General features: G+C 25.9%; 1 protein-coding gene and 1 long non-coding RNA gene across 2 annotated transcripts in view; one reads left to right on the forward strand and one right to left on the reverse strand.

Moving 5' to 3' along the window:
- The window catches only part of LOC101240418 (equilibrative nucleobase transporter 1), a 42,708-nt gene extending 15,671 nt beyond the window's left edge, over nucleotides 1-27,037 (forward strand). Inside the window, exons 5-12 of the mRNA XM_065809985.1 lie at nucleotides 857-952; nucleotides 8,731-8,954; nucleotides 14,711-14,874; nucleotides 15,666-15,806; nucleotides 15,893-16,119; nucleotides 16,194-16,267; nucleotides 20,722-20,845; nucleotides 26,782-27,037. Coding sequence (XP_065666057.1) covers nucleotides 857-952; nucleotides 8,731-8,954; nucleotides 14,711-14,874; nucleotides 15,666-15,806; nucleotides 15,893-16,119; nucleotides 16,194-16,267; nucleotides 20,722-20,845; nucleotides 26,782-26,964 — 1,233 coding nt within the window. The 3' untranslated portion in view covers nucleotides 26,965-27,037. The remainder of the gene's footprint in view (nucleotides 1-856; nucleotides 953-8,730; nucleotides 8,955-14,710; nucleotides 14,875-15,665; nucleotides 15,807-15,892; nucleotides 16,120-16,193; nucleotides 16,268-20,721; nucleotides 20,846-26,781) is intronic.
- The window catches only part of LOC136087378 (uncharacterized), an 8,503-nt gene continuing 7,639 nt past the window's right edge, over nucleotides 26,637-27,500 (reverse strand). Inside the window, exon 2 of the long non-coding RNA XR_010641758.1 lies at nucleotides 26,637-26,935. This is a non-coding gene — a long non-coding RNA (uncharacterized LOC136087378). The remainder of the gene's footprint in view (nucleotides 26,936-27,500) is intronic.

Here is a 27,500-nt window from a genome sequence, read left to right on the forward strand (position 1 = left end):
TATATATATATACATATATATATATATACATATATATATATATATATATATATATATATATATATATATATATATATATATATATATATATATATATCAATATCTATATATATATATATATCAATATATATCAATATATATATCAATATCTATATATATATATATATATATATATATATATATATATATATATATATATATATATATATATATATATATATATATATATATATATATATATATATTTATATATATATATATATATATATATATATATATATATCAATATCTATATATATATATCAATATTTATATATATATATGTATATATATATATATATATATATATATCTATATATATATTGTAGAAATTATGTAAATATTTCATGGTTAGAGTGCTGAATACCAAAGTAAAGCAAAAAAATAAATACTAACGAAACCCAATTTATTTTTGAAAATGAGTTATGTTTAGAAAAAATAGAGTTTTGTTATTATTTATTTTTTCTATACTATATAGAAAAAATATTGTTGTTTTCTATATAGTATATAAGTAAATAATTAAAAAATTTGATTTAAACTGCAACAGCTTGGAATTCACATTTGAATGACTTTTCAAAAGAAATACTTGATCATATTTTATATCAATTAAAATTTAAGCATAATACAAAGTCTATAGAGACAAACCTTTGTGCCTGGTGGCTTGAGAGAATTAAGTTAAGAGCATTACTAGAATGTGTTCAATCCACTATTCCTATTACCAATATTTTTTGCTGCAGAAATATAATTAATTACTCTAATTATGATAGTTATACATTATGCGTTTTTTTTGAGCTGTTAAATTTTTTTTTTTTTTTAGATTAGCAATACTGTATTATGGAGAAGAAGGGCAATTGTAATGTGCAGTTTAAATGGAGCTTTTGATTCTTCCGCTGTTGTGCTGCTTATTTTTAAGGTGATTTTCTATTTTTTATTCAGTTGTTATAAGTTACTTGATAACCTTTATTTGATGCTGAATATCCTGATGTTAATAAGATATTTTTGAAAGTTTTGGAGAATAGTCTCTGAAATTTTTGAATTACATTATAAAGAAGTTGAGAATAATTTGAGCTCAGGTCAAAAAATGTTAGAATTTCACAAATGAGACTTTGCTTCGGGACTGAATTTTCTCTAGAAAAAAAGTTAGTCCCTGTGACAAAGAAGTACTAAAAAATGTCACAGAAACAGAAAAGGTAATGTAGGTAAAATATCTGATTTTTAATGTAACAAAAAAAAAAAAAGCATTGTTAAGTTCGTTTAAAATTCATTTTAAGTTCATTGTTGTTAAGACATTGAAAGTCTGTTTTTGTCAATTTAGTATTATCACATTATTTAAAACCCTTAATATGTTTTCCACTAGAGATCCATATCCATTATATTCATTTATCCATATATTTATTTCAAATTATTATTTGTTTACAAATTTGTATGAGCAGGGTATGCACATTCGAGTTTGTAATAAAAAAACAAATGAAAAAATTAGAAATTAAAACATTTACAAACATCTATTAAATCAATCATGATTAAAATATCAATTATAATCATGATTGATTTTTTATATTAAATTATAGTCTTTAACAAATATAAGCCTAAAGTTGATGAAATAATTTTGTTTGAAAAACTAGATATAAACAAAAGTATCATTTAAAAATTTCTCCTTCAATATAATCAGCATAATTAACATAATTATACTATCATTTTATTTTCAATTTAATTTAGAAACTTTATTTACCGTTGGTTATATTTTGAAAACTAATTAAAATTAACACATATAACTTTGTGGGCAGCACACACCAACACAATATTGTTAAAAAATAAGTGGATAAAAATGACTTGTAAATAAAAAGATACCCCTGCACAAGATCTAAATTTCACTTTTTGTAATTTACATTATATTTACAATAAATAAAAAACAAGAAACAATTAAAGTTTAATAAACAAGAAAGTTGAATTAAAAGGTGACAAATTTTACATAGCAATTATTTGGTCTAGGAATTAATTTGTGCGGTTTGACAAGGGATTACAAAACTAGCTTATTTTCTCGTTTAGCCACGCATGCGTGCGAAAATCACTGTTATTGCGCATCATTTTCATTATAAATCATTTGATTTAAGCGTAAACAACACTATTTTTAATTTAACTGATAATGTCGATTTTTGTTTCTGATAAAGTGTTTTTGCGGGGTATTCTTCTTCATTACTTTAACATGAAGAAAAGTGCTACCGAAAGTCATCGTATTTTGGTTGAAGTTTATGGTGACCATGCTCTAGCTGAGCGAACGTGTCAGAAGTGGTTTGCACGGTTTAAAAGTGGTGATTTTTGTTTGGAAGACCAAGAGCGACCAGGACAGCCGAAAAAATTTGAAGATGCAGAATTGGCAGGATTGCTCGATCAGGATTCTTGTCAAACGCAAGAGGACATTGCAAAATCGTTAGGAGTTAAACAATCAACAGTTTCCAGACGCCTCAAAGCCATGGGTATGATTCAAAAAATGTCTCATTGGGTTCCGCATGACTTGAAAGACAGAGACGTGGAAAGAAGAAAGACCATTTGTGAATTGCTGCTTGAAAGACAGAAAAGAAAGGGATTTTTGCATCGAATTTATGCTGTGTATATGGTGTGATTTATGCTGTGTATATGGTGGGATATGAAAGGTGTGGTGTACCATGAGCTTCTGACACCTGGTGAAACTATTAATGGAGAACGTTATCGACGACAATTAATGCATTTGAAGCAAGCTCTGGTCATAAAACGGCCAGATTGGGGTAACAGACATGATAAACTCATTTTTCAGCATGTAAATATATTTTCAGCATGATAACGCTCGACCACATGTCGCAAAACCTGTCAAAAACTATTTGGAAAATGTCGGATGGAAAGTGTTACCCCACCCGCCATATTCTCCAGACATTGCTCCTTCTGACTACTACTTGTTCAATTGCATGAATAACGATTTGATTGGACAGCGCTTCACTTCTTCAGAAAATATCGAAAAATGGGTCTCTGATTGGATCACTTCTAAGGATGAAGCATTTTTTCGACACGGAATTCGTAAATTGCCGGAAAGATGGGCAAAAGTAGTGACTAGCGATGGACACTATTTTCATTAATGTATTCATCCATTTAGTTTTTGAAATAAACCTTCAATTTTCAATTAAAAAGCGCATGAATTAATTCCTAGACCTAATATTGCCATTTTAAATAAGTTTTTTGAAACAAACTTATATACAACATGGTATCATAGTCTAGAGAGTTTCAAATTGAAGTACATATAAACAAAACAAAGTCAGTACCTTTATACATTAAGCCTTAGGAAGGTAGCAACAATTTTTTGCAACATCAAAGTTCCTTAGGTAAGTTTTATTGTCAACAGATTTTTCTTAAATGGTGGATTTGTATATTATCTGGTACCTGGTATCCAGTTGGACAATAAAATAATCTGGTTGGCAATGCTAGATATTTCATGTTAATAAATAATAAAAAAAGGTTGTTATTTTGCTGCAGTTTTACTATAGCTGCAGTCTTAAAGATATCTTGTGTGTATCTTTAAGACTGCAGTTTAGACCTGATCAAACCATTTGGTAATTAACAGAATAATGCGGTTAACACGAATCCTGATAATGACAACCTAGCTGACCCAAGAATGCACTTACATGGAGTGATAGTGTACAGATCAAGGTACTCTGATGCAATTTTTGAAATCTTTTAATTTTATCTGCATAGATTATTTTAATTTGAAGGTTCAAATAAAGTGGAATTTTTATTTTATAGTGCGATAAAAAAAAAATACCTGTAGAATGAAAACCTCAACATATAATTTGATAAAAATTAGTGCAAATGTAGCATATGGCCCCTCCAAACTCTGGATAAAATTTCAGTCAGATTGGTTTATTGGTTAAAGATTTATGGCAGTTTTAGTTTATATTTTGTTAGTTATTTGCTACTTTTACCTTAAAATATTACCAATTACTGTGATAATCTATCTTTTTATTTCTAATATTATTACAGTTACTGTGATATTTGATCACTACTTTCAAAATAAAGATTACACGAGTGTCTACTATGTACTATCAACAACTTTTATTATATCTGTTTTATTGCTACATCTACTATCTTCATTCTATAGACAAAAATATTGATTTGTTATTTGAAGCGTGGTTTGAATTGGCTTATGCATAGCTTAAATATCTCAACATTTCCTAAAGTATAAACTACTACCAAAATGCAAAAAAAAGTGCAAAACCTGGCAAAAAGACTATTAGTTGGTTAAAAAAAAAAAAAACGTTTTTGTTAAAAGATTTTTTATTGGCCCTTGAAACTTTCTTAAATATATTGACTTTCAAAATGAAATGAAAAAACAACTATATAAACATTATTTTTTACATTATATTGCCATCAAATAACACCTGATTAAGTTGTAAAACATAGTTTTTCATTTTCTAAAAAAAAGAAAGCTATTCAAAATAGCTTAAAATACTTTTTTTGTCAAATACTCTTCAATATTTTTACATATGAAAATTCATAATTACTAAAAGCAGTTAAGGATTAAAATGGTTAAAATGTTCATTATAAACTGTAAGCTATGATTTTCTGCTGCCAAATCTAATTATGGTAGCATTTCTTTAAAGATGCTTACTGTTCAGATCAGTTTTGCAGCATAACAATCTTTCTTTGTACTTTAGATGATTGTTGTTTCGTTTATACCTTGACCAATGTTTATAAAAGTCTTGATGACCAGTTTTGACAGTTTGTTCTCTATAGGTACCCAAGAGGGATCCTTTGCAAATGATGAAATCTTTGATGAGGTAAAAAGCGGTGAGAATTTTAGGTGTTACGCTTGCACCAGTTATCATTATTTCCAAAATCTGATTGTCAGGTCCACTGATGATTGACTTTCAAATGACATTGCCAAGCAACTTTGCATGAGCAACAACCTAGTCAGATTGCTGAAAAGATGCGAGACTAGATTTGATTGAGCCCAGTGTTCGCAGGTTTTCAGATTTGGTAAGACACTTGGATTTGATGTTACACCATGTACAAGGGTGCATACTTGAATGAATTTGATGACCACATACTATATTTGCAACTTTTAAATTGCAAGCCAAAATTAGTTTAACTCCATTTTTTAGGTTTTTGAGGCGGTGAGCGTTTTCTACCCTTAATGCAGTTTTAACAATGCTTAGACTAAACTTGAGAAACCTTTACCAACATCATTTTGGAGCTCATATAAACTAAATTTTATTTTGAAAAAAATATTTTTTTCATAAAACGTAACATAATATTTGTTTATTTTCTTATAATTTTACAGTTGGTTTTTGGTTATTTTATTAACTGTTAATAAATTTTTTCTTATTTATTTTGTGAACTCTTTTTAATAATGTTTTTAAACAATAAAGAATTTTTTTTAATTATTTATCAGTTACCGAAAACATATTCGTGATCATAATTTATTTTTATTAATTAAACAAACGTCATTAAAACTTTACATTGTTAAAAATATACTTCCTGAAACCTATCTTGTTTTTTTTTCCAAATATTTTCTTTGAATATATATGTAAAAATTATTTAAGTATAAATATTTACCTTGGGTAATTGTAAGTGGATTCCCGCCAGATGCTTTAGCAAGTCAAATAGTTCTTTCAGGGGATAATTCTTTATTGGAAATAACTTGATGTGCAATTTGTTTGGCTGCTCTGGCATCTTTTGCTGCTAAAGATTGAAGGTTTCCCCTGAACTTTATTTAAAAGCTTTGGTGGAGCAAACCTTTACCTTTATGCATTTTGCCAGTAGTTTATACCTTGCATAAATTCACACAATGCATAAGTCAAGTCAAACTGTTTTAAATAGCAAATCAATATTTTGGTCTATAAATAAAAATGGTAGTTGTAGCAATAAAACAAATAACAAAAGTTTTATATAGCTTTTCCACCATTTTTTAACATTTTTCATGCATTTTGACAGTTTACACCAGATAATGCTGATATTTTCACGTAATGCATAAGCCAAATCAAACCACGCTTCAAATAGCAAACCAATAATTTGGTGAAATGAAAATGGTAGTTGTAGCAATGAAACAATTACAAGTTAATTAATATAAATTAAAATAATAAATTGAAATTGTTGGTGTTACATAGTAGAACACTCATGTAACAATTATTTTTAAAATAATGACCGAATATCACAGTAATCGGTAATGTTTTGAGGTATAAGTAGCAAAAAACTAACAAAATATAAATTAAAACTGCCAAAAATCTATAAAGAGCTAACCAATCCGGCTTAAATTTTATGCAGAGTTTGGTGTGGCCATATGCTACATTTGCACTCATTTTTATTGTATTATATAAAGTGGTTTTCATTCTTCATGTATTTTGTTGCACTATAAAATAAAAATTCCATTTTATTTAAACATTCAAATTAAATTATTTTATGCAGATAAAATTAAAAGATTTCAAAATTTGCATCATAAGGTACCTTAATGTGTACGCTATCACCCGCTATAAGCAACGTTCTTAGGTCAGCTAGATTGGCATTATAAAGTGTTAATCTTTTAAAATAATCTAATGTTAGTAGATTCAAAAAAAAATTTTGTTCGAGTTATATAGTTCAAATAATTAAGAATTAACTGTGCACAAGAAATACAGATTTTATTACTCATTTATGAATTTATTTGCATTATTATGTATAAGCAATAGCATTTCTCTGCATTGAGGTAACAACCTCAATTGCTTTTTTTCATAAATAGTTCCATATTCAGAAAACAATCTCATCAAAAATGCAGAAGATGATGGTGGTGCTAATAATTTGCTAATCATGGCTAGTTCTTTTAGCAGTATATGATAACCAATCATTTAGTATTACTAATACTATATGGTCGGTTATCTAAAACAATCATCATAGCAATCGTCAATCATTTTATGTATTTGCTTTGACTTTTTATCATTAATATCCCATATCATTTTGATGAATACTTTAATTGAAATTAACTTTAAATGTGAAATGAAAAAGCAAATGTCTAACTTTTATTGACATTTTCTTTTTCATTTAATACATTTTCTTTACAATTACCATGTTACCTTTTGAACAATCTTGTGGAGTTAACGAAGTCTAAGATTAAATTTTATTTTTTAATTTTTTTGCAATTTTTAATAACATTTTCTGATATGATTGTGCAGTGGAGTTGTAAAAAACAACTTTTGACTTATTTAATTTCTAATATAATAATTTGCCATTCTGTAGTGTTATTTTATTTAACTTGATAGAATATGTACATTTATATACACAAGTATGCCTCCATTGAGAGATCAAGGCTAATAGAAGTTTTGTAATCATTTAAAAGAATTGGGTTATAGGAAACGAGTTGTCTAATTTAGTTTCACTAATAACAAATATATCAACGGATTTATTTATAAATGTTGCAACATCTGTCTTATTACAAAGTGAGTTTATATTAAGGAAGGCTAAGCTAGCATTTTTAAGGCATATTTTTGCCCTAAGTTTATCTAAATCAAATTTATGACTTTGTATTTTACTTTCAGTATTCCTTTGTTAGGATAACTGAAGTGAAATTGGTAAACAATGCTATTAGAGGAGTTATGTCAAACAGATTTACAATAAAATTCATTGCTGGTCTAACCAAATCTTATGTGTTTAAATGAAGACCTTCATGGCCAAGGTGTTTGTTAGTCAAATTAGAGTTATCTGTAAAACAAAGTTTGAAATCTTTCTTGTTATTATAACATAGTCAATTACGCTTTAGCATTATTGAAATGACAAATTAGTGTTGATAAAATAGTTTTGCAAAAAGTAATTATTGTTCTATATAATGTCAATAAGATCCTTTAATTTATTCATAGCCATTTCAGACAAATCACTAACAAAACTGTTTTTTTTCCCAATACGGAGAATTATTTTTGAAGGATTTTCTCAATGGTAGCACAATGGTAGCACTATGGCAGCACCACAAAAAACTTGGACTTTATCTAACTCATATTTTTTTTTCTTCTTTGGCTCCCATTAGCATGGAGTCACCAGATATTTAAGTGGTACCATTGGGCCATTTCTTTATACTAGTCTGATTAGCTGCATTTTGTACAACTAGGTTGTCAGTAGATCTAATTTCTTTCTTTTTTCTTTTCTATTTTTTTAAACTTTTTGTTACAATGTTGAATTTATAACCAGGTTTTTACATGTATTTGCCTGATTTTTGTATTTTAAGAGGTCAGAATTTTTTTTTTTCTTTTCCCTGAAACTAATTAGATTTTAAAATTGTCTGATTGGTGGCCTAAATTAGGATTTAATATATTAGTGTTAATGATATTTTTAAATTTGCAATCTTTTTCAAACTATAGATGACTCATAAGATAAACAATTTTTAATGTTTCTATTAAGTGATCTCTGACAGCTTGTTTAAACTAAATTTATTTTGTTGTTTTTAAGATTATTAGTTTCATAACTTTATTTTATTAAGTTTTTTATGAAAAATATTAACTTGATCAGATTTAGTATATTTTTCTGGAGCTATGTAAGACTTCATATGTAGTCTTTATAAGGTTCTTTACCATTCTTATGAAAGCAAATTAAGATTTTTTAGATACTAATAATTTACAAATTCATATACATGTAGTTTCTTAAACTTTTTTTAATAACATTTTATAAGTAGAAGTAAATTTTTACTTTTAAAATTTATTGTTTTAGTTGCTCTACGATGTTGGAGTGGAGTTTCATTATACATTGTATGTCTATAGTGGACTTTCATCACTGTTAATTGCTTTTATAACAATTTTCCTGGTTCCTTCCCATGATAAGTTAAAAAGATGGTCAAATGAAGAAGAACTCGAATGTTCACGATCTCTTTTAAATGACAGTGTTTCTAAAAAACAATTAATATCAGCGAGTGTAAACAATCTAAACAATGAAAGGTAATATGAAATTGAATTTAAAATTACCTTTTAAAAATCCTAATCTTAAAAATATCTCATTTCGTTATAAAGTAAACATTTATAATGTCTCATTTTACTTGTATAAAAATTATTTTACAATTAAAAGATATAAATCACAATCTTTGTGTTGAATTTCTTTTTACCATTATAATCAGGGTGTCATCATTGTGTCTCTCATTATTAAATCAGGGTTTGATATAAATTGATTTGTTTGAATCTGTTGATTAAAATCTGTTTAAATCATGATTTTAATCGGATAAATAAAAAATCATGATTTAAATTAAATTTTTGATTTAAGTTGTTTTTGTGATTATTTTTGATTTATTTTTTAATTAAATTAATTTAATTATTTATAAACTTTAAATAATATATAATTTAAATTCATTTAATTTAAGTAACATAAAATAACTGTATAATTTAGTATTAGTACAGCACTGGAAATAACAGCCGTTTAACAATTAATGAGGTTTTCATATCAGATTATCAATTCTGGCCAATCAAGTTTGATTGACAATGCCCTAGAATGTTAAAAAGAACACAATGATATCTTGGGGCATCTTAAAATCAGAAGAACTATTACAAATGCTTAAATAAATTGCTGTTGCATTTGACCTGACCAAGAGGAACAGTTGTACTGGTGGTGGCAGTGTAGTGATATAGAAAAACCTTCAGACAAAATTAATACCTAAGCTTAGCCAAGATGCTAAAACAAAGTTAAGCAAAAGAATACAGCAGGCAATGACCTCATCTCCTTTCTTGGATAATATTGTTAATCTCAACAGAGATTAACAGAGGTAAAGAGCTGATAAAGAAATAAAGATTGGAATGCATTTTGAAATTGCATCTTCAAAGAATTAGGATTTTCTTTGGTTTTTGGTTAATTTTAAAGTAGAAGTTGCACCATTTTAAAAGTTTATGCTAAATAATAACATTGCTCAAACTATAAAACCATGTGATAGTTGGAAATCTAATAATAGTTGTGTGATTCAGGAATGACTGGGAGTTGTTGATCAGTTACTTACTGCTGTTGCTTCATAAGCAGGCATTAAATGAATATTTTTATCATTTGGTGTTTTCAATGGTGCATCTAAAAAAACTGCTTAATTAGAATTGAAATCAATAAACTTATTGATTGAATTGAAATCAATTAACATAATTGATTGAATCTTTAACAATTGGTAAATAATCAGCATTAAAAAAGATTTTAAAATGTTTTAAATTGATTTAAGTATGATTTTATAATATAGTTTAAATTAAATATATATGATTAAAAGTTTATAGTTAAAAAATGCAAGTGTAAAAAATGTAAAAAAATTTAATAAAAAATCACAAAAATCTGATTTAAATCAAGAAAAATTTTTTATTTACTTTTTATTGATTGAACCTTGATTATAGCTCGTCATGTGCCACTTAACTCATCACTTGTCACTTAACTCATCACTCATGATTTTCTTTCATTATTTATCATAATCATTTTTCTTATAATTATTTCTTTTTATTTTATATAACTTTCTTTTTTAAAATTTCTTGAGAAAAAGTTCATTAGTTTATTCATAAGTTACAGAAAACTATTTTTTTAAATTGTCTTTTTTCAGTTCCTTTGTTTTTTTTCTCAAGGGTTTCAGTGCAATTATTTATTATTATGTTTTAAAATCTTGTTTTTATTTTATTATTTAAAGCTGTTTTCTACATCACTTTTACTGCTTTAAATCTTTATTAGTTTTTTAATATGCACCTTAATGATAAGCATATCAATAACTTTATTTTGACTTGTTTAGTCAAAATAATTTTATTTCTATGATGAAACTTTTGTAGAAGGAGAAATATTTGTTAAAGTTTTTAAAATATTTGTGGAGATAAAGTTATTTTAAAATAATTTAATAATTTTTTTGTTGAAGCATTTAAAAATATGAAACATTTTAGCATTGCACAGAGAAAAGTTATAGAACAGCAGAATGAGTAAATGTCACTGAAGCCATACAACTTTTTTATTCTGAAGAGAGGTTCTTAACTCTAATATATATATATATATATACATATATATATATATATATATATTAGAGTAATATGCATATATATATATACATAATATGCATATATATATATACATATATATATATATGCATATATATATATACATATATATATATATATATATATATATATATATATATATATATATATATATATGCATATATATATATACATATATATATATATATATGCATATATATATACATATATATATATATATATATATATATATATATATATATATATATATATATATATATATATATATATATATATATATATACACACATATATATATATACACACACATATATATATATCTTATACTGCTAATTTAGGTGAGCAGTCTGATGTCATACTGAAATAGCCTGCTGCCGGGGGCTTCAGTAAATACGTCGACTGATAAATATCCTGCTGCCGAGGGCTTCAGTAAATACATCAACTGATAAATAGCGTGCTGCCGGGGGCTTCAGTAAATACATTGACTGATAAACAGCGTGCTTCTGGGGGCTTCAGTAAATACATCGACTGACAAATAGCCTGACTTTCAGCAGAGTGCTGCTACATCGACTGAGGGTTTAGCATTGGGCAGCAATCTTTTCATTCATTATTCTTTGTTTTTTATTCTTTTTTTAAAAAAGCCATATATATTTATACTAGAGTTATGCTATATTAAATAATTGTGAAATGCTTTTTTTAAGTTGATAAACTTATTTAGTTTATACATTGAAAATAGTTTGATAACCATTATATTATTTGATAACAAAACAAAATAATTAGTTCCGATATGCTTATTGGTAAAAAGAGTGAAGAGACTCATAATAATGCTTGTTGCTAAGTATTTTGTTGTTTTTGGTTGATGGGCGCATTTTTTACAGATAATACAATTAAAATTTTTTTTTTCTGTTTTCTGTTTCTTTTGCTTCTCTGAAGTCAATTTTTCTTTTTTGTTTTTTTGTGTTATTTTAACCAGTTTCAGCATTTTTTCTTTCATTTACTATTTTTTCTGGAGTTATAGTACTTTTACCCTGTAATCTTCTTTTTCTAGAATCTTTTCTGGGAGGTGCTTTAAGGTATGGATAAATGTTTTCCGGACTAACTATTTTAATAATTCCAAAGAACCAGCTTGATTGTTTTTTCTTATAAATGTTGGTTTTATGGTTGTTAAATTTCTGATTTCTTGACTGAAAGAGGTCTGTCACTAACACTAGTTGATATGAAATCACTTTCTCCAAACATTTGTCTATTGAATGGATAGATCCCACATTCTGGCTTAGTTCCATGAATTGATATAATCTTTGGAGGGTCTGTACTGTTAATAACCCTGTCTCATCTCCATTAAAAATAAATTCAAGTTTGAATTTATATTTTAATTGAACTTCTAACAAGTAAAAAAAAAGGACACAGTATGTTCATTAAAGGACACAGTATGTTCATTAAAGGACACAGTATGTTCATTAAAGGACACAGTATGTTCATTAAAGAACACAGTATTTTCATTAAAGGCAGTTGTACGAGCAAGGCTAACTTTTCTGGTTTTTGTAGTGATAATTTTTGATGATGCATCAAAAAACTGTCCATCAATTGCTTTCCTGCTATTTTATTTAGGTGCCATGAATCAGGTATATTTTTTAAATTCAATGCAACACTATACTCGTAAACTGCCTAATATGCAGTCTAGTTAAACCATATTTGAAGACATTATGCAAGTAATTTACAATAGCACTTTCATCAGAAGCGTGAAAAATTTTTTAGAATGTGTTTAAAGTTTTCTGGCAGCTTTAGAGATCTTGCTATTTTTACAGCTATACCTGCTGTAGGTTTTGATAAATTATATTTTTTAGCTACATCTCGAATGGACATACCCAAAAGAAAATGGACATACCCTAAGAACACTTTTGACTGCATCTTCAATATTTTAAGAATTTTTTTGAATTCATTTTGTGTTTGGTTTCATCTAAAAGAATTTAAAAACTTCATAAAAATCAAATATATGCGAATGTCACATGGCATATGTGTTATATGATCAAACTATGTACACATTTGTGTAAGTATGTAGTATGTATAAATACAGTTACAAAAACAAAACTAAATATCAAAAGTAAACCAATTTGTTAAATATAAAATTGTAAATGTATATAAGTATAATAAATTACTACAAGCTAAATATCTAATTAAGTTTAAAAAAATTTCTTAAATAAACTATTGATGGACTTGAAAGATTATGAAAAATGTTTTTTTAAATTACTTTTATAATCCAATTTTTAAAGTTTTTATTAAAGTGAAAATATATTGATTGATTACTTTGAACTTCAAATATTTTTTTTTGCTTTTTTATCAACAGTTTGTTTGAACATGTTCCATTCAATAATCATTACTTTGTCCTATTTAATAAGCTTCCCACTTTATCCACAAATGAAGAGCCAAACTAAAAACAACATTAACTTAACATGAATTGTTTAAAATTTTTAAAACTAGAGACAACTGCGTATTCAAAGATAGAGTTTATTTTTCCATTGTTCAGTTGTCAAATCAGAAAAACAAAATTGCTTTTTAAAACTGCTATTTGTTCTTCAAAACACAATATAATCTCTATTATATTACTATTTGTTCTTCAAAAATTAATATCATCTAATAACATTATGCTTAGACATTAATAGGAATAATCATTCAATCTATTAAATGGTTGTATCTAACATTCAATCTATTGAATGGCTGTATCTATCTTTTTACCACAAGAGTTTGAATATCTAACCATAGACACTTCTGCAAAGTGTCTAATGCGAATTTGATTTTGTCTCATCCAATAATCATTCATTAAAGTTCTCCCTTATATATTATATATAGTGATGCTGTTTTGAAGTGCATATACTATCAAGAAAGTCAGAGCTATAATATAATATAAAATAAAACAATGTGATTTTCACAACTCTAAGTGTCATGCTATTGCAATCATCAGGTGAAATACAAATATAGTTTTTTTTGTTAAAAAAATTATATACAATTGGAGCTAAACTTTGTTTATATGAAAAACTAATAATTTTACTTTATAAAATTTCCAAAGAATTTTTAAATAAAATCTCAATATTTATTAAGACTACTTTTTATCATTAAATACAATGTGTGTTTAATAAAACTAAACCTAAAGACTGTTAATGATTTTATTATATATTTATATATGAATTTTTATATTATTATTTTGGTTATTACGTACAACTAATGTGCTAATGAAAGACTATTATGTTTCATGTGAGTTAAATTCTAATTAAACACTTTGAATGGTTTATAAAGTAAATTATAAAGATTTATATTTTAATTGTTGATATTTTAAAACAGATTTTATACAATTACATATCCTAACAGGTCATTTTATACAATTTCATATACTAGCAGCTGCTTTGCAGTGATTTTAACTAAAAAATAGAAGATTTTTTGTTAATAAAGAAAAAAGCTTATCAACTAAAAAATAATAACAAGTTGGTATCAAGATTCCATAGATTCCATATTTTTCTTTTATTTATATTTATCTCTTTTATAAACTATAAAGTTAAATAAAAAGCAAATTTTAGTTATTTTTATTATTAGAAACCTTTTTTTTATTCAAGGCAAATTGAACAAATTGAACCCCTTTTTTATTAAAGGCAAAATGTATAGACACATTCTCTGAATGCTTTTCTTAAGATAAATGATTTTAATTCTAGAGAAAACTATACAGATCTTAAAGCAGATGATACCAAATCAAAGGAGATCAAAGCAGATAGTGATATGAAGGAGATCAAAGCAGATAGTGATATGAAGGAGATCAAAGCAAATAGTGATATGAAGGAGATTAAAGCAGATAGTGATATGAAGGAGATTAAAGCAGGTAATGATATGAAGGAAATTAAAGCAGGTAATGATTTGAATATAAATTCATTAGTGACAAATTCAGAAACACATATTGTTAAAGGTAAATAGTTTTAAATGAATAAATTAGTGTTATATACATATAACTTTAAAAAAAGTTTAATTTAATTTTTCTCCTATAACTAATAATTATGGTTAAAGTAGCTAGAATTAACTGGAAAAAATAATAAATTCAGAAATAAATAATATTATTTTATATAAAATAATGCTATTTATTTTCACATGTTCACTATTTAAGACTCATTACAAGTGTTCACTATTTAAGATTTATAGAGTCGACTTTACCATTCATTTTATTTGCATCTTGTCTCAAAACCCGGAGATGTTTGTACAATTGATTTTCATCTTTAAATTATTCTGTCAGTTTATCTACATTTAATATTCTGTGGATTTATGGTTTATATATTGTATTTAATTGTGTATCTTATATAGAATGTTAAATAAGCATAACATTTTCCTTGTAACTAATTTTAGCTTAGATCACAACACTAATAATCTCAGTTCAACACATATTTAAAAAGTAATAACTGTAAAATTACACTGTTTATTACTTTTTCCATTTTTTTCATATATATGTGTGTGTGTGTGTGTGTGTGTGTGTGTGTGTGTGTGTGTGTGTGTGTGTGTGTGTGTGTGTGTGTGTGTGTGTGTGTGTGTGTATCTGTCTTTGTGTTATTATGTAAACTATACTTGAACTTTATATGTTAGTTTATTCGTTAAACATATAACAAACAAATAAATTTTTTTTAGCTACATTTCTTCAATCAATTTTTACTCCCATCTATATTATTGAATTAGTATCTGTATTGTTTATACATTTAAGACTTCTTTGTTTCATTGGTTCTTTGCAACTAAATTTAGAAAGATTGACACAAAACAATACGAGTGAAGGTTAGAGTTATATATATCTTTAAGTAATTTTAGAAAATTAAATTTATAAAACTTTTGATTGTATATTACTATAATTTTTTTTGTAGTGAGTAAATTTATAAATCTTTTTGGATATCTACAGTTCTTTGGTATACTCGTAACACCTATCATAGGCCTAACCTTTACAGATTTGAGAATGATAGATAAACAACATCTTGCAAAAGAGGAAAATTATATCCACAGTTTACGGACTTCTGTTATTCCTTATTGTATCACAAACTTTTTAGTCATGATGCTATGCTTGTTTGACCTTATTGATAGTATGAAGTTACAGGTTGGCTTTAAATGACTTAGTTGGTAGTATAAAATCTTATTTTGCTATTGGCTATTTTTAAATTTCTGTTTTAGGTACCTTTATACATTCTTTGCACGACGGTTAGAGGGTTTTTGTATGCAAATCATGCCACTTTTATTGGAATCGCGTAAGTATAAAATTTACTTTTTTAATTGATATTTTCAATAATAGAAAACAGTATATAATAATGTTTAAAATGAACAATGAGAAAAGTATAAAAACAATGAATTATATGATTTTATTTTAAGTTTAAATTATTTTATAAAGGTTAAATTATTTTATAAAGGTTGTTAAGTGTCTTAAATGAACTTCAGAGATGACCTATCTTTGAAATTTTCTTGATTCATTTTAAACAAAGACAGTGAATCACTTGTCTTTAAACAATCTGAAGTTAACACGAGGCTACTAAAAATTTGCACCAAATTTGAACGTTCTAAACTCATAAATAAATTCGAATATTTCTGCAGTTCGAAGTTAAATATATTCACTAGACATTCTTATTTCATAACCTGATACTGATTTTCGGCAATTAAAATATATAAACAAAATGAATGGAATTAAAGGAAACAACAAACGAAAGCTTATTGGAAACTTCTATTTAGATAGAAAAAGTTGACGACAATATTGACCTTAAAAGAAAGTCGGGAAGCGGCAGAAAAATGTACAAATGGACATAAGAAAAATTACTTCACTCATTAACAAGGCTGAAAATAAAGTTGGAATCTCCCAGAGAAAACTTGCATTAAAATATGGAATTCTTAAAAGTTATGTTTATAAAATTTTTAACATGCATGGACTTGGACATGGAATATTTCAAAAGAAAGAAAGCACTAGAAAGCGCTGAAATTCAAATAATTAAGCAAAAACAACAACTGTTAAAACTTTTGAAAACTTTTATCTGACCATCAAATGAATTTTTCATGAATGATGAGTCCTATTTTACATTGAGCAGCCAAAACACACCAAGAAATGATGGCTTTTATAGTCAAGGTAAAGACAAAATTGAAAATAATATTAAATATAAGTTTAAATCAAAGTTTCAAGCGAAAGTTTTAGTATGAATTGCAATCAGTAGATTTGGTAAATCAAAGCCTTTCTTTGCAATTAAGAATAATGCCATTTATGCAAAAATATATTCCAAAGAATGCATTGAAAATAAACTTGTTCCCTTCATCAATTTGCATCACATAAATATAAAATATATATTTTAGCATGATGGTACAAGCTGTCATTATGCAAAGCTAACAATTGAAACTTATAAGAAGTTTAATATAACCTATGTTTCTAAGGATGATAATCCACCAAATGTACCACAATTAAGGCCCATTGAGACATTTTGGGTTCACCTAAAACATCTTTACTTATTTGATCAGTTGTGAAACAATAATATAGTTTGAATGACAATTATAAGCCATTCTTTTTTGTGCAAATTTTTAGTAGCCTTGTGTTAATTCATTTCAACAATACAGTTCTTTATATAAATTGTCATGTTGCTGTTCTAAAGAATATTACTAAAATTGTATTTTTTAAAGCTCATATTGAAAAGGATATATATTTTGATCAAGCATAAGAACTTATGTATTTATAAAGTGTAATCAAAAAAATAAAAGGTTTTCAATGTACAATACAATTCACTTACTGGAGCTTCTACTAGCTCAAAAACTGTTATATTTTAAAATAATTTTGCAAGAAAATTTTTAATAGTAATATTGAATTGTAATGTTTTTTTAATTCAAATAAAATGAAGCGAAAGTTTTTTGTTTTTTTTGATATTTTTAAAACTTTGAGTTTTTTTTTTAAAGAACTTAAAGTTGATTTGTTGTGTCCCAAATATATATTAATAAATAAATATATATATATATAAATATATATATATATATATATATATATATATGTATATATATATATATATATATATATATATATATATACACATTGATACACATTCCTTACATGTTATATGGCTATTATTTATGTAAAAAATATTTTATTTGCATTTTATGTTAATATTTCAAACAAAGAGAACAGGATTAATTTTGAGTAATAAAAGTACAGTTTTTTTCAAAATACATAATTTAAAGCCAAAGAATTAACTTTTATCAACCGCTTAAATCAATGTATATAAAACTGGTTTTTATGATATACTATTAAAGAAAAATAGTTAATATTACACATTTCTGTATTGATAAATTGCAATCCTCTCACTCTGAGTACTTTATTGTACTTTATGTCTTCTCAGATTATTATTCACTACTGACCGTTCATTGAAGCCATATATGCAGTTCATTGCAAAATTAGTAACTTAGATTGCTTCTCTTTGTTGTGCTTGTTGTGCGTATTTACATACAGGGATGAATAAAAGATTTATAGGTCGAGAATGGATTCAGGAGTAAGAAAATGGCAAGTACAACAAAGAGAAGCAACCTTATACTGTTGTCAACCTTATACTAACTACTTATAACCTGTTGTTATACAACCTTATACTAATATCATTTTTTAGCTGGTTCTTCTAACAATGTTCTTTCTCTTCTAAACAAAGTCCAAAAACACATTAAATAAAGTAAATGTAGTCGGACCTGCTCTACCTGCCAAGCTTGAGCCACTCTCCCATTATTGTAAGATTGTATCTCTTTCTCTTTTCTACAAATAATATCATGGTTGCTGCTCAAGCAAGGTATCAGCTCTACTTTAATCTACCAAAACAAATTTTCGCTTGACTTGTCAATCAGGAAAGTTGAATCTGCTTACTATAGCTTTCCTTTCATGCTTAAAAACTTTTATTTGTCTAGTTTTTTTCCCCATACTTCACTTTTGACATTACCAAGATAAGCTTGCATTATATTGTATTCTGAAAATATCAGTTTTATCTTTTTCAGGTTTTTTTTAATTTTTTATTATAAATATTTCTTCTTTTTCTTCTTATTTTAGTTCAATTCATTTTTGAAAAAATCAGGGTTCAATCTTAGTAATCTGTTGTTTATAGTATGTATCTATAAAGCTCTAATACACTTCAAGAGTGGTTTGCAAGACAATTTAAATAGTTCGGTTGGACAATAAGTTTCGAGTTGGCTCCCAACCAAGTCTTTAGTAGTATCACACTTAACTTGTTTCTCTGTGTTTCTTGTTTGCTCTTGTTTTTAAAGGCTTGTGTTTTAGTGTTAAATGGTTAAATATCATCTCGTTGTCTCCAAGTTTCCCTGACTGTGCTGGCTCCTTTGGCTTTGTGAGGTGAATACATACAAAAAAATAATCAAAAGATTTTTTTATAATATTTATTACTTATATCTTTTATCATTTTTAATTCCAGATTTATCATTTTTTTCAATTTATTTTTAAATTAGACATGTTTATAATTTAATCATTTAAAGTTTGCTATATGTTTTTACATTAAACAAAAAGTATTTGATAAATAAAATTTTTGTATTTTGTTTTATATAATTATGTTAAAAAAATACTTTTTCTTTAATGTACAAATATATTTTTTATTGCAGTAATTGTAAGTCATTTTTACTTATAATTGTGGCGTGTAGAGAAAAAGAACAAGTTTACTTAACCAATAAAAAGTTAAAAGTTCTAATGAATAGATTTTAAATATGCTAACATAAGAATAACTAGTTTAAACAAACTCGACGTTATTTTAAAGATTTTTAAGTTTGAAAATTTAACAAACGAGATTTATAACAGGAGAACTTTAACAAAGGAGATTATTTTACATTGGTGGTGGAGTATCTAAAACATTTTAAATGCCAAAAAATCCCAACAGTTGCATCAAGCTGTCCAAACATTAGATAAATATATGTTATTGTTAGTAACAATGATTTTAATAGAATTAAAAGTGTATTTTGACTGTCTGCAAAAAAATATATATCAATCATATGTGATATTATTTTTCATTTTGTGATAATCTTTAAAATTCAAATTCTATTTCTGTTGTAATGTAAAATAGTTACGCATTGCAGTCTAATTTTTGGTAAAGCGCATTGCATTCCAGTCTCTTTGTAAACTTTTTGGATTTCAATATAGTTTGAATGTTAGCTATACAGGTTAAGAGTTAAGAATATGCAGGTTAATATCATCGGTACTATGGTTACTTACTTACTTGGAGTCAGGCCTTTTAAGTTGCCAAATCCAGTGTTGTTTTAATTTCAAATATCATTCTAAAAGTTTTCTTTATTTTTATTGTTTTAAAAAAGCAATTTAAAAAGCCTTTAAAAATAACAAAAATCGGTAGTCGGTAAAACGCGAACTGCGAACCTGTAAAATGCGAACTTTTTTGCGAACCAACACATATTTAAATGACCACTACAGTTATGATATTTAAAAAAACGTTTGCTACTTAATTTTTTCATTTAAATTAAATATAATGGAATTTAATATATTTTATTTAAATCAGATTGTATATCTTTTAAATTAAATATAATTTATGATTCTGCTTGAAGTCCATAAAATATATAGCAAAATAAACAAATTAACGGCAAACGTAATATAACAAATATCACATCATTAACAACCAATAGGACCATGGTTCGCAAAAAAGTTCGCATTTTACCGACTACCACAAAAATCAATTTTATTTTTCAGATTTCCACAATATCAATTTACAACGCTTCTTGGATTTAGTTATCTTTCGGCTGGATTGTTTAGCATTCTACAGTATTTTTTCTTCTATCTGACTATTCATGTCTTCGGAGGTAACCCTTTTTGGGTAAGATCTTGTGGTTTTCATTTATTGTTACAAAATATAAAGTTTTTTTCTTACTTTGAAGTGTAAATAAGTTATGTCTAAATTAAAATTTTTTATTTTTATGTTTATTTCTTTTAATGTTTTCATTTTTATGTTTCTCAAAAATGTTTACTTTGTAACTCAAGTGAGGAATTTCATCCAAACTAGTTGTAACTATTTTTTGAAAAATCTTTTTTTTGTTTAATCAAGTTAATGTGAGATTTACAGTTCCTGCATTTCACTAATTGTTAATATTTTTTGCCAGATGGTTTTTTGGCACTTTTAAATTTATAAACTTTTAAATTTATGAACTTTTTCAATATAAGAAAATTTTGAATATAAGAAAATAAACTGGTAGAAAAACTAAAAAAAGGCAAATATAGACTACTCAGCTGATGCAACCATACCAAGTAATCAGCTTACCAAGCATATCAAGTAAAAAAAAATGTAGAAGTTGCAAAGGAGATTTACATGATTTAATGGTTCAATATCACAAGAGTCGAATAGTAATCTGATTCAATATTGAATCAAATCAAAAAAGGTGGTAGTGGTGTAGGGGTAGAGCCCTCGCCTCATAAGCGAAAAGTTTGATCCCTATCACGTCCCTAGTAATACTACGCTTAACTTGTTTCTCTGCGCAGCGACCTTCTTCGTCAAGTTTCGTGCTTCGAAGTTATTGAGTTGAGAGAGAGTTGTAACCACAATTAAAGTAGCCTCTTCTACTGTGGTGGCCTTCTCAGAAGGTGAATCAACATTAAAAGAAAAAGTACCTATTGTAGTTTTAAAAGTTTCTGTACTAAATAGTTTAGAATGACTGGCTCCTATTTGTTTAATTTTTTACATCAGTTTAATATTTTATTATTGGCTTGGTTCAATGCTAAGTAAAAATAATAAGTAAGAAATAAGCGCAAATAAATATATTTAGTTTTACACTACTCAAACCTCAACGTTTTGTTTCATATTTTCATATATAATTTCATATTTTGTTTCACTACTACCCAACATATATAAAAGTCATATATAAGTATAAAACAACATATAAAACATACACAGTAAAAAAAATACCCGTTATATTTTAAAAAGACATAACGCTAGATTTCGTATTATTTTTAATGTATAATTCGTATGAAAAAAACATTAAGGTAAATACCGTCATGTTTTTTCATACGATTTATACATTAAACATAACGATAATTACCTGTCATAAAACTCGAAATCTGGCGTTATGTTAGCGTTTTGTAAGCGTTATGTTTGAAAACCTGATATAACAGGTAATTACCTGTTATGTTTACTAACTTTATTAAATTTTAAAGTTAAATATATATATTATAAATTATTAAAAAATAATTTATAATATATATATATATATATATAAATATATATATATATATATAGAGAGAGAGAGAGAGAGAGAGAGAGAGAGAGAGAGAGAGAGAGAGAGAGAGAGAGAGAGAGAGAGAGAGAGAGAGAGAGAGAGAGAGAGAGAGATTAAAATTATTATTCAAAAGAAAAAATAAACAAAAGAATATTAAAATATTCAAGAAATATTCAAAAAAAAGTTTAATATTTAATAGTTCTTTTTATTCTTTTTGAAAAATTAAAAAAATTCAAAAATTCTGCCAAAGATTCTGATATCACTGAGTTTAATACGTTTGTTGCTTCCTTGTTAGTTATTTGAAATGTTGGTTGATTATATTTTGAGTATTTAAAGTCACAACATATATGTAAACCTGAATATTGATTTTTTTTAAACAATTTTAAGAGTAATTGATTGAATCTACAATTTGCTTAATATTTCCCTCACTACCTTCTACGCTCACAAAAAATTATTTATGAAACTGTACAAACCGAGCACTGTATTTATTCAATATTGTCATTATGTAAATAACTATTAGTCAAATTAAAAGAACTGATACTTTCATGACTATAAATGCATACCATTACCCCTATTAATTAGTCTGTTTTGTCTGGAAAAGGAATAACTGGTAATCTTTGTTGTTGATGATTCACTTCACCATGTTTCACATATCATTACATATGTTGTTGCTTAACATCAATATCAATTAATAATTCATCAAACTTGTTGTTTAGCAATGTTGCATTAGTATACCAGCTGTATTTTCTTGTCAATTTACTTGATGCAGATTTTGCAGACTCTAATTAATTCCTAAAATATCATAACAAAATACTAATTCCTCAAATACCATATCAAAAGGGCTTGTTGATAGTTCCTTCTATAACAAGTTTTCATTTGTTTTTGTTAAAAACTAGTTTTTTCTCTTGTTTTCTTTTGACTTCAGTTTGATCATTAATGTATACTTTTGTTTTTACCTTTTGAAAATTATTCAATGTCTTAAGCTTTATAGCAGCTTTCAAAACTTCTACTCTGTTTGCGTTGTTGGGTAGTTCTACTAAAACAGGACTTAGTGCATTGTTCCTGGGTTTGAAATGATAAACGCTTTCGATTATATTTTTATTTACACTTATTTTTCTAAATATTTCATTAACCAATTTGAAGTCTAAATATTTCATTAACAAATTGGAGTATTAAAATAATCAAATAAAACTTAAAAACATTTACATTATATTACTATAAAATAGGTTGGGGAAGGTTCCTTAGATGGTTTAACCTCTCTTACAGGTAGACTACTGATTTTTTCGCGAACATTTTTGGTTAAGGATATTTATACAAGTTTGACGGCGTTGTTTATTTTAATTTCTTTGTTGTATAGTTAATATTCTTTAATTGTTGTATTGTTAAAAAAATTTACCATCCTCGTTATAATTTTTTATTATTCAATATTTTATAATTCTGTCAGAACGAAACAAAATCATCAAAAATTTATTACATCCTCAATATTTTATGCTTATCTACTGTCAATTCCATGGGTTATATGAGATAATACATAAGCTGTTGTCATGCTATTTAAATTATGATAGTACTTGGTGAAGTTGCTAAAGATGATACCTTTTTAGACGCTCAAGATGAGATGTAGTTTTTTATTAAGAAAAGCGCTTTTTTTAAAGTTGTTCTCCACGGAGCTTTATTTTGGTATTTCAAGAGTGAAAGTTTTTTCAAAAATTAGTATTGCAAACGTTTTTAGAGATAGGAAAGATTTATTATTGTTGTTTTTTTTTTATGGTTGAGATAATTACTTTTTTCTTAAGTATAGTCCTTAAAGATACAATTTTATTTAATTTTTTTGTGTGATTATTTTTTTGTTATACTTTATACTTTTAAAAGAAAGATTAACTTATGATAATCTGCAAAAATAAATATAAATATTATAATATTTCGGCTTCAAAAAAACAATAGACAGTTAACATGCTCAACATACACAACCTTCCCCTATTAAATTATAATAGCATAATAAAATTTAATATTATTGACACGTCATATTACAAATATAAACTTTTAGAACACAAGTGTTGTTATAACTTTTGTCAATGTAATAAAAACACAATCAATCAATATATTTCACACAAAAAAGTACTATTTACAGTATAGTAAAAAAATACAAATAGTAAAAAGCAAATTCAAAGCAGAGACTTTGCAAAAAGAATTGAAAAATAATTTTTGAACATTAAAAGAGAAAAAAAGTACGCACGCATATATAAACACTGTATGTTTTATATATATATATATATATATATATATATATATATATATATATATATATATATATATATATATATATATATATAACATACAGTGCTTATATATGCGTGTGTACTTTTTTTCTCTTTTAATGTATATATATATATATATATATATCATATATATATATATATATATATATATATATATATATATATATATATATATATATTATATATATATATATATATATATATATATATATATATATATGACCTTATAAAGTTTACAGCCCCTTCAAATTGAGGGGGCTGTAAACTTTATAAGGTCAAAAAAGCCGAACAACAAGAGATTATCGAATCAAATTTGAAATTCGTCAATGAATATAAATTAAGTTTAAAATTTAAAAAAATATGACAAACTTGACTTATTGCCGTCCTATTTGGGGCTAGGGGAGGGGCTAATGTTTTAGGGTTTTTGTTGTTCCCAGTCTCCAATCACCGCAATTTTTTGCATAGCATGCTCATTCCTCATATATGAACATACTTAAATATGGAGTTTTCTTTATGTTTCAAAGTTGCTTAGCTCAAGCATCAAAAAAAGTTGTCTACGACCTTGTATATATATATATATATATATATATATATATATATATATATATATATATATATATATATATATATATATATATATATATATATATATATATACACAACATTGCATGATGCAGTGTTTTCATATTATTATTCATCTTTACTAATTTTATCTGTGTATAATATTATTTAATTATATTAAATGGAAACCAATCAAATGTATATTAGCAACAATCCATATTAAAAGTATGAGCCTCAGTAACCAAAAATATAATAAACATATACTAATCATAGCTGAGTTTTTTACGGGAATTCCGGAAATTCACTTGGATCTTTAATTTTCCAGAAACTTCAGAATATTTTTTGTTGTTAATTTAAAAAAAATTATATGATATTTTAAATACGACAACGTTTACATTTAAACAAATATGTTTCCTTTAATTGAAATTTTCCCAAGATCAATTTTAACAAATAGCAATTTTTTTTTAATTCATTCAAATTAACTTTTTCGAATATTAGAAATCCCTTTTTGTTAAAAAAAAACACTTGTTTTTAAAAGTTAAATAATCTAAATTCCGTTTTAAAAGTTTACAAAATTTTAAAAATAGAATATTATCGGAAAAATAGAAAAGGTGCAGAATGTTTTTAAATATAATTTCAACGCGGAAAACAAAATCGCCTCACATGAACGTTGCAAAAAAGTTAAAGAATCTATTTATGATCATGCAAAAAAGTGCAGAAAAAGAAATGCTGATAAATGTTTAACAGCAGAAAGTTATAAGAATAAAAAGTATTAATTTCTCAACGATTGTCTGGCATTTTATATTTAAAAGTAAATAAATTATTACGCTTTGCAGATTGTTTACGGTAAAACTGAAGTATTATATTTGATTTTAGAGTAACATAATTATTCAGTTGTGTTTAGTTTATTAATCCCTTTACGAACGTTCCAGAATTTAACCACATACCTTCGTCAATTTTGTTAATCAAACAATTTTTCGGGATTTTCCGGATTTTTTATTAAAATAGTTTTTCGGGATTTTCAAAGAAAAAAATTTCCGGGATTTTCATAAAGTTAAAAACTAAAAATCAATGTTTGTATAAAAGTTGTTTGAGCGCTGTAATGCTTATAGGAAAATATTTTTAATAACATAACGGTAAACATAACGTTAAATTTTTTACTAACCGTTATGTAATCGTTATGTAACCGTTATGTTAGCGTTATATTTTTTACAGTGTAGTTCAGTTTCTTCATAAAAATTTTTTTCTTTCTTGTATAAAAAAATTATAGGAATTATAATCAGGTCCGTCCCGAGGGAGGGGGGTTTCTAGCCCCCCTACGAATTTTATTCGTCGGCAAAATGGACACTGGAGTCGGGAAAATTGGATCTGCAGTTGGGAGTCGGCAAATGTTGGCCAACGAGAACCTTTTTTTTTATTTGAAAAAGTTAGTCGGCAAAAAATTTTTTTTTGACTTTAGTTTGCAAAAAACAGATACGTCCCCCCCCCCCTCATCCTTCCCCACATCCTCCATTAAAATCTCTTCGGGACGGCCCTGATTATAATGAGTATAAAAACAGTATTTTATATAGCTATATAATTATATATTTGTTTCAAATTATCACTAAGTATTTGGAATTATATGGAAAAACTTTAAGATTTCCTTTTTGTTATAAGATATTCTTTAAACATTCTTTAAGTGACATTTTTTAAACTTTAATTTTAAGTCAAATCTGATACTTCTATTCTTGGTGTTGCTGTGTAATGGATTCCCCGTTTACGTGTGGTGGTTTTGTCATCAAAAAGAAGCTTTGTTTAAAAAGTCTCAGCAGCAAAAGTTCAATGTCCAGTGTAGTTCCGATTCAGAGACCAGCGTAGTTCCTGCAACAAAAGTTCAAAGCCTAGAATAATGCAATAAGTTATTAATATATGTAATAAATAGATTGTAAATATTTTAATCATAAAAACCTAAAGTATTATAAAGTTTTGACGAATCAATGGATAAAGATTCTTAGCTTTTAATAATTTTAATTACATTTATATATGTGTGTGTGTGTGTGTATATATATATACATATATATATGTATATATATATGTATATATATATATACATATGTATGTATATATATATATACATATACACACATGTGCGTATATGTGTGTGTGTGTGTATATATATATATATATATATATATATATATATATATATATATATATATATATATATAGATATATATATATCTACAATGTCCTCCAAAACATTAGCAACCAAATAAAAAAATGCTTTTTTTCTACTTTGAATACTAATTACAGCAATTTTATTTTTTTAATTACGCTTTGAATACAAAAAATGCTTAATATTATATATAAGAAAAAAGATTTGTACATAATAAGACTACTTGAAAATGAATTAACTTATTTTTTTGTTTTTATTGGTATTTTAACG

This window comes from Hydra vulgaris, chromosome 11, assembly GCF_038396675.1.
Source record: "Hydra vulgaris chromosome 11, alternate assembly HydraT2T_AEP".
Classification (NCBI taxonomy): domain Eukaryota; kingdom Metazoa; phylum Cnidaria; class Hydrozoa; order Anthoathecata; family Hydridae; genus Hydra; species Hydra vulgaris.